The sequence below is a fragment of the Sprattus sprattus genome, assembly GCF_963457725.1.
Source record: "Sprattus sprattus genome assembly, chromosome: 5".
Lineage (NCBI taxonomy): Eukaryota > Metazoa > Chordata > Actinopteri > Clupeiformes > Clupeidae > Sprattus > Sprattus sprattus.
Genome location: NC_137924.1, coordinates 32,860,034 through 32,871,958, shown reverse-complemented (window position 1 = coordinate 32,871,958; position 11,925 = coordinate 32,860,034). Strand labels below are relative to the sequence as shown.

Here is an 11,925-nt window from a genome sequence, read left to right as displayed (position 1 = left end):
ACAGAGACAGAGAGAGAGACACAGAGAGAGAGAGAGAGAGAGAGAGAGAGACAGAGACAGAGAGAGAGAGAGAGAGAGACAGTGTGATCTCCATAATCTTCAGGTAGCACTTACACCCTGGTCCGTCAGCTTCACCTCTGACCCTGTACCTCACTCACCTACAAATCTAATTTGGCGTCCTCTCACTGTTGCACTGACGTACACACACACACACACACACAGACACACACACAGACAGGCCAGACACCAGTTGCTGGCCCAAAGCCACAGCACAGGCATGCAAACACGCGTCAGCATGTGGGTTAGTGCTGCTGAAACAATGCTGACGTGATTACATCTAAAGTACATACTTGAGAGAGAGAGGAGTTTGTGTGTGTGTGTGTGTGTGTACATGTGTGGGTGTGCACATATGTGAATGCAATAGTACTTTTCAGATGGTGTGTGAGTTCAACTGGTGTGTGTGTTGTTAGATATAGATGTTGTACGAACACACACACACACACACACACGCACGCACACACACACACACACACACACACACACACACACACACACACACACACACACACACACACACACACACACACACACACACACACACACACACACACACACACACACACACACACACACACACACACACACACACACATGCATTTGTTGTTGTATGATGTATTGTTCCACTTGTGTGTCTCTGTGTGTGTCTCTGTGTGTGTTTGTGTGTCTGTGTGTGTATTTGTGTGTGTGTGTGAGAGTGTGTGTGTGTGTGTGTGTGTGTCTCTGTGTGTATGTATGTGTGTGTGTGTGTGTGTGTGTGTGTGTGTGGTGTGTGTGGTTGTGTGTGTGTGTGTGTGTGTGTGTGTGTGAACTCCTGTTTTATGATCAGTGTAGCCACAGTGGTTACATGTTCACCTCTTGTGTGTGTGTCTGGTGTGTGTGTGTGTGTGTGTGTGTTTTATGATCAGTGTAGCCACAGTGGTCCATGTTCACCTCTTATGAGTGTGTGTGTGTGTGTGTGTGTGTGTGTGTGTGTGTGTGTGTGTGAGTTCAACATCCATATCTAGGAGAACACACACACCAGTTGAACTCCATCTGAAAAGTACTATTGCATTCACATATGTACACACACACACACACACACATGTTCATGTATGTGTGTGTGTGTGTGTCTAAAAGCAGAAAGAGTTAAGAAGCTTTGAGTGGCAGCCCAGGCCTGGGACGAGCTCCCTCTCTTAGGGGAGTGGAGTGTGTGTGTGTGTGTGTGTGTGTGTGTGTGTGTGTGTGTGTGTGTGTGTGTGTGTGTGTGTGTGTGTCTCCCTCTCTTAGGGGAGTGGAGTGTGTGTGGTATGTATGTGTGCGCGCGCGCGCTCGTGGGATTAAATGGGATCGAAAAGGATTACAGTCTGTTTTTTTCTTCATGGTAAAAAAAATCACGGACGTTGCATTGTGTCAACCAACGCCGCAGCATCCTGCACAGAGAACGCGCTCCGGAATGCCGCTCCTCATCCCGAAATCCTGAATCTACCTGCGGAGGGAGGACTTTTAACACAACTCCTCTAGGAGGAGGAGAGGAGAGAAATCGGAGGAGAGGAGAAGAGCGAAACACAAGTCAAAGGGAGAGAGAGAGGTGAGTGACTGAATTGGCACGCACTGGACGCTAACACCTAGTCGAAGCGCTTTTGCTTCTTGACCTAGTAATGCCTGTATCAGTGGTGTTAGGTAATTCTCTTGCTAACAGAAACTTCTCATAACGATGATTTCCCGTGGCTTTTAAGGTTTGAACACCTACCTGTTATATTCTATCGGTAGTGCAGTGCAGCATCGTTTTAAACGGCGGAGCTTGGCGTGACCTGACCCAGCAGGGATAATTCCGTGTAGTTCAGTGTGGCCGTTGTTTGTCCCGGCCTCTGACGAGCTCCCACGAGCTCCCACCTGTTTAGCGGGGGCGTCGTGCCAGCGCGTTACAGAGCCCGAGGCACATCGGCGAGAATTATTTTCCTGTGTGAGATCCGTGACAGCATCTGATCGGGGCTTATCGCAACGCCATATGATCCCTGCTGTTTCAGATTTTTTCATCTCTGATCTCAGGCTATTCGCAAAACTGTGGAACCTGTGGCAATACGTGGATACACCAGACCATTTTTTTAAGTAATGGGAAATATACCATGCTATACCTTTCTTGTTGTTTCTGGAGAAAAGGGAACAAATGCGATTTGATAGTTAAGGCTGTGAAATAGGTTGTTGGGGTGCTTATACGTCATACAGGACACCGGAGTAATCTCATTGACCCTCAGGATGAGCCCTTAGGGGGTCAGCTGAGCTGACCAGTAACCTTAACACAGAGTGATGACCAGTTACCTTAACACAGAGTGAAGGAGCTGACCAGTTACCTTAACACAGAGTGACGGAGTTGCGTGACCAGTAACCTTAACACAGAGTGAAGGAGTTGACCAGTTACCTTAACACAGAGTGAAGGAGATGACCAGTAACCTTAACACAGAGTGAAGGAGCTGACCAGTAACCTTAACACAGAGTGACGGAGTTGCGTGACCAGTAACCTTAACACAGAGTGAAGGAGTTGACCAGTTACCTTAACACAGAGTGAAGGAGATGACCAGTAACCTTAACACAGAGTGAAGGAGCTGACCAGTAACCTTAACACAGAGTGAAGGAGTAACGTGACCAGTAACCTTAACACAGAGTGAAGGAGTTGACCAGTAACCTTAACACAGAGTGAAGGAGTAACGTAACCAGAGCCTTTACACAGAGTGAAGGAGCTGACCAGTGCCCTTAACACAGAGTGAAGGAGTTGCGTGACTGTCCTTTATGTCTGGGGCCATGCTCTCCCGCTGTCTTTGTGTTAGCGTCCGAGACTTTAAGATTAACACCGCTGCAACTCTCTAGGCTATATACGTCTATTCATGAGTAGACTGTGCGGTGATATGCAGCACAATCAGGAAAGCTGCAGTGTTTATTTGTAAAAGGAATGTAACATCATGCATATACGTCCATTATGCACATTAGAGACTACATTGTGAAATTAAATAAACAGTTGATATTTTCTTTTTGATTCTAAAAAAGCCCATGTGTGTGTGCCTGTCTGTGCCTGTTTGTGCTTATGCGTGCATGCATGCATGTGTGTGTGTGTGTGTGTGTGTGTGTGTGTGTGTGTGTGTGTGTGTGTGTGGTGTGTGTGTGTGTGTGTGTGTGTGTCTGTGTCTGTGTGTGTGTATGCGTGCATGTGTGTGTGTGCGTGTGTACTTCCGTGTCTAACTTAATTGTCTTGTGTTTGTCTCAGTGAGGGCTATGAAACTGTCCACAGAGGCCCTGGCCATGACGGACACAGGCCAGCAGGAGAACGGGGAGGAGGACGGTGAGGCTACTACTCCATCAGCTCCTCTCTGCTGTGATGTCTGCAGTGACCTTATAATATGTGTGTGTCTGTGAGTGTGAGTGAATTTGTGTGTGCGTTTGCGTGTTCGTCTGTGTGCGTGCGTGTTAGTGTGTGTATGTGTGTTCGTACAGGTGCTTGTTCTTCACTAAACACGCAATCCTCATTATCTCCATATTCTCAGATGTGTGTCTGTGTGTGACTGTATTTCTGTGCGCATGGGTGTTTACACGTGTGTGTGTGTAAGCATGTAAGTGTATATGTGACGGGGAATGTCACTGGGGAACTGTGTAAGGTTCTCAATGGGGAACTGTGGAACTGTGTAAGGTTCTCAATGGGGAACTGGGGAACTGTGTAAGGTTCTCAACGGGGAACTGCGTAAGGTTCTTCCAGTGGAACTGTGTTAGGTTCGCACTAGGGAACTGGGGAACTGTGTAAGGTTCTCACAGGGTAACTGATTAAGGTGCTCACAGGAGGCATTTGTAGATCTAGCATGCATTCAAAGTTACATCAGTGTAAATCTAGAAGCGGTTAAATTTTTTTAAACTACTTACTACACCTTAAAAGGAATGTTTGTCAGTGCGTTTAGATAAAGCTTCAATTCACATGTTTGTATCACAGTTACGACATCAGTAATACCTTTGGCTCAGATGATAGGTGACTGATTGGTTTGTGTGTGTGTTTGTGCATGTTTTTGTCTGTCCATGACTGTGTGTGTGCGTGTGTGTGTGTGAGTGTGTGTGTGTGTGTGTGTGTGTGTGTGTGTGTGTGTGTGTGTGTGTGTGTGTGTGTGTGTGTGTGTGTGTGTGTGTGTGTGTGTGTGTGTGTGTTTGTGTGTGTAGGTCTGACACAGGTGTTGACTGATGTGTTGAAGGAGGTGAGGCGCTCCATCAGTAAAGACATCAGTGGAGCTGACCTGCTCCACAGCCTGCTCAGTGCACCCTGGCTATGCTCTCTACTTAGGGTTAGTACACACACACACACACACACACACACACACACACACACACACACACACACACACACACACACACACACACACACACACACACACACACACACACACACACACACACACACACACACACACACACACACACACACACACACACACACTCACACACACACACACACACTGACTCCACTGACTGCCAATCAGTGTCTCTTCGTCCCTATGTGAGTGGCCTTTACTATAGCTGTCTAGATAGGAGCCCTTTCTGGTGGTTTCTGTCTCCATCTAGGCATCTTTCACACCCATGTCTCTCTCTGTCTCTCTCTCTACCTCTCTCTCTACCTCTCTCTCTCTCTATCCCACTCTTTTTCTCTCTCTCTCTCTCTCTACCGCTCTCTACCTATATCTCTCTCTCTATCTCTACCTCCCTCTTAACCTCTCCCCCTCAATCTCTCTCTCTCTCTCTCAGATATATGAGTGCATGCTGCAGCAGAAGAAGAGTGTGCTAACCCCTTACTTGCCTTACTCGTCTGGACTCTCTCAGGAGGTACGTGCACATCCTGCACTCCCACACAGCTGTCCAACTGCAGCTCCATGCACCTCCTGCACTTACCCACAGCTGCTCAACTGCAGCTCCATGCAAGTCCTGTACTCCCCCACAGCTGTCCCACTGCAGCTCCATGCACGTCCTGCACTCACCCACAGCTGTCCCACTGCAGCTCCATGCATCATGCACATCCTGCACTCCCACACAGCTGTCCCACTGCAGCTCCATGCACCTCCTGCACTCACCCACAGCTGCTCAACTGCAGCTCCATGCACGTCCTGCACTGCCACACAGCTGCTCAACTGCAGCTCCATGCACGTCCTGCACTACCACACAGCTGCTCAACTGCAGCTCCATGCACGTTCTGCACTACCACTCAGCTGCAGCTCCATGCATTTGGCCTCCAGTAGATGATGTCAAATCAAACACAGCGTGCTTCACAACACGAGATTAATAGCCAGCAAACATGCATACTGAAAATGTTTTGGTTGAAACATCTACTTATTGTGTTATATATACAGTATATATATATTAATATATAATTAATATAATATAAAGGGAGTTCATATATATATACATATATGTCATTTAAGTGTTTTATGTCTGTCTTGCAGGTGATGGCCAATTTAAGAGAGGTCACGACCCCTACACCAGAGATTCTGGAGCTGTACCGCCTACTTGGAAAGCCTCACGTGCAGGTCAGACACTTCTCCCCGCATTAATGCACAGAACACAGTCACACATTATCAGACAGCGTTGTTTTCAACATTTTAATGGTAATGTAATTAAGCTAGTACTCGTGCGAGTGAGGTAGGTAAGGGATATTCCCACGGGTGGTGTTCGGCCGTAGCCACCGAGGCCTGAGGTTATTGATTTAAAAAAAAATATTTTGCCATTGTTTCTCCGCAACAAAAAATTGTTCCATTGTCTTGGTTTGGAATTATAAGAACTTTGAATTGACGGTTATAATCGACGCACTATAGAATTTTTCATCGCGGAGTGATTTATTATTAGCTGTGGGTTGTTCTGGGATAATCAGACTCATGGAACGTCTCTCGTCCAATCAGAAACAGCTAAATAACGCGATAGAACCCAATTGTTTTATAATGGTCAACAACCCTTTTCGTAATATGGGTAAACATTAACATTAACGTTATCTTTCAGTGTTGTTCAACATTTTGGCATATAATGAGCAACAAATGTTTTTACCCTTTAAACTGGTTTATAATTTCGGGGAACTGAGATCAAGTAAATATTTTCACACTTCAGCCCATTGCAAAGTGTGACACAGAGTTGCCATTCATAAAATCTTCCAGATACAAATTCAATATTTCTGGCTTGCATAGTTGGTGTATTTTTTTATTCAGTTTATTCACATACAGTCAGCAGAGCATACACGCTGTGTGTGTGTGTGTGTGCGTGTGTGCGTGTGTGTGTGTGTGTGTGTGTGTGTGTGTGTGTGTGTGTGTGTGTGTGTGTGTGTGTGTGTGTGTGTGTGTGATTCATAACATGGATGCTAATTATGGATGCTAATCATGGAAGATGTTAATGTGTGTTGTTTTCGGCCTGGCAGGCTTTGCTGCTAACACACGATACGGTGGCCAAGAGGGACTACGACCCAGTGCTGCCGCCCATCCCTGCCAACCTGCCTGTTGATGAGGAAGCCATGAGGATCGTGTGTCTGGTCAAGAACAAGCAACCGCTGGTATGCACACACACACACACACACACACACATATCACATATGCACAAACATGGTTAACACTTAACACCGCTGGTATGCACACTCACACATGCACACACATGCACACACACACATGGCCTCTATTGATGGTTATTAAAGTCTGGCGATATTGCAAAGATAAGTATGTGAAAGGTGTGAAGGAGCAGATTTGAGAACATTAGTGTGTCTACAGCACAGCGTATATCAACATTAGTGTGTGTGCATTTTGCTCTACAGCACAGCGTATATCCACATCAGTGTGTGTGCACTTTGCTCTACAGCACAGCAAACATCCACATTAGTGTGTGTGCACTTTACTCTACAGCACAGTGTATATCAACATCAGTGTGTGTGCACTTTGCTCTACAGCACAGCGTTTATCCTCAGCATTTGGAATAGCATGACTGTAAAGCTTAGATAAAGCACTCAGTGTTATTACATGTGTATTGTGAGGTGTAACCTGAGGTCTATTGCTCCGTCCGTCCGTCCGTCCCAGTCTCCGTCTTCCAGTCCTTCCCAAAGTCCCTTGCGAGCTCCATCACACACACCGACACACGCTCCATCAAACGCTCAATCCCAGACCTCCCCACAGTCCTCCTCCAAGCCTGCGTCCCAGACCCCCCCTCACACACCCCCGCAGACGCCCGGGACGCGAGTACGCCACCGCTGGGACAACCTGCGCCGCTTCACCATGGAGAAGCTGGCCACCAGCAAGATCCTCAGCCTCACCGACGGCTGCTCCATGGAGATGGGGGGCCTGGGGGGCGCGGCAGGGATGCCCATGGGGATGCCTGTGCAGAAATGCCTGCTGGTGGAGTACGACCCCACAGGAAACCAGCTGTGCTACCAGACCTGTGAGCTCATGGGGGCGGAGCTCACTCACTCCGCCCCCACCGTCTACAGGCCCACTGTCATCGGTAAGATGCCAGCAGGGAGGTCAGAGATCAGATGCAGGTTATGCAACATATCACAACTACGCTTTTTGGGGAGGTTTGGTCAGACCAATTGGCATGCCTTACGCCTGCTCACTTGAGGCCTGATTTACTAACAGGATTGCGCCCATTTCTGGCATAAAATAGCGGTCGTAAACATAAAACGGTATTTACTAAGGGGCCGCAGCGCATATTAACACCTGTGGGTGTGAACAGGGGAGAGCACGAAAACGTGGGTGGAAACCAGGGTGGAACGTGGGCATGGAGCGCAATTTAATGGGAGGAGAGAAGGTAAGTGCGCCTAATGATGTATTGCGTGCACTGCAAAAATGCTTTTCTAACCTAGTGTTATTACTCTTATATTGAGATGAAAAAATCTAGTTGGTCTTGTTTCTAGCTAAATTGTACTTACCTAGTGCTCTTTGGTAAGGTTATTTTTGCCTATTTCAAGCAAATATTACTTATTTTAAGAAATCTTAACAAGCCAAATTTGCTTAACGCACTGGCAGCCAAATTTGCTTGTTTTAAGCTAAATTTGCTTAACGCACTGGCAGCCAAATTTGCTTGTTAAGATTTCTTAAAATAAGTAATATTTGCTTGAAATAGGCAAAAATAACCTTACCAAAGAGCACTAGGTAAGTACAATTTAGCTAGAAACAAGACCAACTAGATTTTTTCATCTCAATATAAGAGTAATAACACTAGGTTAGAAAAGCATTTTTGCAGTGTGGTATTTACTAAAACTGCCTGTCGAGCGCACGTCTCAATTTGCGGGATAATTCTCCGCCTCCTAAAAGCACGTCTTAACCAGGAAGCGCATTTTCCATTGAGTCTGAAAACGTTGGTATTGCACCAGTTATAGGAGCAAGGCGAAGATATATGGGCCATTCTACCGAATTGGTGCAAAGTCAGGTCGGAAATATTTGGATTTTTTTTATGTTTTATTCTCAAAACTTTGTCCGTATGTATATTGTACCATATCTAAAGTACACTTATCTAGTAAAAGAACAGTCAATTTTTATATTGTATTTTCAGAATGTGTTGGAATGTTTTTCCTCTTCCAAAAATTGTCACTACCGAAACATCACATTTACTATAACAAAAAAGTATTATTATTGACCTGTTCAGATTGTGTTTCCTTCCCTTCTCTGAAGAGTATTTTTACAAATATTTCTTGAAGGTTTTCACAATAAAATCCATAAAAATGAATTTTTTACCAAATTTTCAAGTTCAATTTATACAATTCATCAAAATCTAAGGGCAATATTTCTTTGTAAAATGCTAAATACTGATCATATTGATTCCAGAGTTGTTCATTGATGAAATTGAACATACATTAATCCAATCAGTATCATAACATTTTAGTTGATTACTCAATATACTTAATTTTTTACAAAACATCCTGTGTTTCGGTAGTGCTGCACTGTTTCGGTAGTGACATCCAGTGTTTCGGTAGTGACTGCACTGTTGGATGGATGTTCATTTCTCTCCCAAAATCTTCCAAAAGGTGCTCTGGGCCGCCCTTTAGTCCACACAACACATTTATTTAAAAATTATGGGATTGAACTACTTACCAATTCATTTTGTCACTACCGAAATCATCTGGTCACTACCATATGTTTCGGTAGTGACTGTTTCGGTAGTGACAATTCTAGCTAACTTTAAGCATAAATAAAGAATTCTAACAAGCACACGGCATGCAAACACATCTTTGAAGAGGTGAACACACATACAAACATAAGATTTTCCATGAAACCCCAAAAGGTTTACTTAATTGAAGAAAACATGCGTTTCGGTAGTGACAATTCTTAAGGTTACACGTCGATTTTCAGACTTTGGAACACATTTATATAAAAACTATGGGATTTAGCTACTTACCATTCAACCATGAGGGTCAGAGATGCAGTGTCACTGCATGGTCAAAAATGCAGAGTCGTGGCTAAAACACAGGCTCAGCCAATGGACTAAAACTCTTGTGTTTCGGTAGTGACATGAAAACTAGGGACATGATTTTTTGAGTATAGAAAATTGATTTAAAAATTAAACCCACAATAAATCTAAATATTCCAAGTTCTGTTTCAACCCAATCATAAAGATCTTTGAAATTAAATCATTGAAAAAAATCTAAAAAAATTGAAAAGTGTTATTTAAAGGCATTGAAATTTAGATGTCAGGGTTGGGGACAGCTACTTCCCAATAGAAAGTACCCTATAAATGATGATTTTGTATATATTTAGCTTATCACTATCTCATGTAATGCATTGGGTTTATATAGACCATACATTTTTCTAATTAAATATCTATGCCTAAATACCTAATTGTTTTGTAAATAGTTTTTATTGTTGAGGGACTGCATATTACACGAATTCGGTAGAATGGCCCATATACAGAGAGAGCGCACAGAAATATTTTTTTCAACTAGTACAACACTTTCAGTTAAGCGATCCCACAAATCATTAGACAGTACAGGTTAACCACCAGCCACGCAATACTTCTGAACCAGATCAGAGACATCGAAGCCTCCAACCGGAGATCACATTCCATTCCATCAGTTGTTAAACTCAGGACAACATTACAAATTTTGGCATCGGATCATTTCAAACAGTTATAGCATCAGCAGTTGTTATATCTCAGCCAAATATTCACCCAGGTACTCGACGCATTGCTACGGTGCGCTGGTCAATACATTTCCCCACTGCCATAGCTGAAATTAGAGACATCAAACAGGACTTTTTTTGAAATCGCAAACTTTCCGAACGTAATTGGAACCATTGCTTGCACCCACTTGCAAACAGTCCCACCTTCAATCCACGAACACGTTTACCGAAACAGAAAGCACACATATTCAATGAATGTCCAGGTCATATGTGATGCCAACATGACCATTACTTACGTGGTAGTGGTCTGTCCATGACAGTTTTATTTTCCGGAATAGTGCCATCTATTCATGATTGAGCAACGGTGATTTTGGAGAGGCCTGACTACTTGGTAAATGTATTTGTTTCAGTGGGGATATATTGTAGTGAACCCATGTCCCAGAACGTATTAATCTCGCCATGTACACACCTATATTGTTATAATAGACAGTTTATGCATTAATGCCACCAATAGCATATTATTTATAATCGTGTTCTTTTAAACATCTCGCTGTAGGTGATGGCGGGCAAAACAACAATATAACCCATTGAATCAGGTTCAATGATTGAGCAAACGTGAACCAATATATCTATCTCCTCTCCGCTGAACCTTAGTTTTTTCTTCCTCGAATCTCCATGGTGGGCAGTAACTTGCAGGCAATTTCTCCCGTCTTTTAACGGTGCGCTAAATAATGATTGCCCAGGATCTGGCTTGATAAATATCACGGAAAATGCGGGGAAACACCGTGCGTTAATGTGCGCCTGGCAAAGGCGCAGATTAAGCTGCGTTCGCAAATAAGTAAAGTTAGTAAATCAGGTCCTTTAAAGGGTGGAGTAAGCACACAGTGCCCAGCGCAGATGTGGTTTGATAAATACCACGGAAAATGCGCAAAAACACTGTGCGTTAATTTGCGAACGCAGATTAAGCAGCGCTCGCATATTAGTAAATCAGGCCCTTGGTGTCATACATGTACATCCACAGGACTAATCTAGTCATCTAGTGCAAATGGTTCTGTTATAAGTGTTCATCCAGTGCACTTCAGTTATAAGTGCACATTCAGAGCACTTATAAGGGTTCATCCAGTGCACTTGTTTCTTATATGTTAGTGCACATCCAATGCACTTCAGTTCACTTCTGTCCCGGTGCTTCTCAAGGTCCTCTCCTTAGCCTACTTTGGCTTGAGTTTAGCTAGAAGCATTAGCATGGACACTCATTCAATGAATATTATATTATATTAATATTATATAATAGTGAGTTAATTTACATCACTGAAACGTTGTCTTTGAAAGAGGAATGAAAGACAAAGTCTTGGTCTTTTATAAACGTTGTTGTGCTTTGTTTCCTTTCTCGCTGTGCTTGTTGTCCTGTCATGGAAGACAACGTGATAGTGGACGTGCGCAGCAGGGACACCCCGAAATCCAGCGGCTTGCACATGCCCCCCCAGAAGAAAATGGGCATGGGAAAGGGCAAGAGGCACCCCCCCCTCCGCCAGCGTAGCGCCACCGTGCCCAGCTCACCTTTGCCCCTCTCCGCCACCCCCTCCGTCATCAAACGCAAGAACAAACCGCCCAACCTGCCCCCCGTCTCAAACAAGGACCCCACCCACTCCCAGACGGCCCCCTCCAGCCCCGGGCCGCTCCAGCTTAGCGGGGGCTCAGGGGGGGCCACACCGCCCTCTAGGATGCTGCGCCAACGCAGCCTCGACGAACGGCGCAACACCAACCGGCGAGGCGGGGGCAAAAC

The 11,925-nt window shown here is 44.7% G+C and overlaps 1 protein-coding gene across 1 annotated transcript in view; it reads left to right on the top strand.

Moving 5' to 3' along the window:
• Positions 1 to 3,294: 3,294 nt before the first annotated feature.
• mpp4a (MAGUK p55 scaffold protein 4a) overlaps positions 3,295 to 11,925 on the top strand; it is a gene marked incomplete at both ends in the record, with an annotated part of 22,004 nt that continues 13,373 nt past the window's right edge. The window contains 5 exon segments of the mRNA XM_080839776.1: positions 3,295 to 3,373; positions 4,234 to 4,355; positions 4,813 to 4,890; positions 5,505 to 5,588; positions 6,464 to 6,595. Of these exon segments, the coding sequence (XP_080695902.1) occupies positions 3,295 to 3,373; positions 4,234 to 4,355; positions 4,813 to 4,890; positions 5,505 to 5,588; positions 6,464 to 6,595 (495 nt within the window).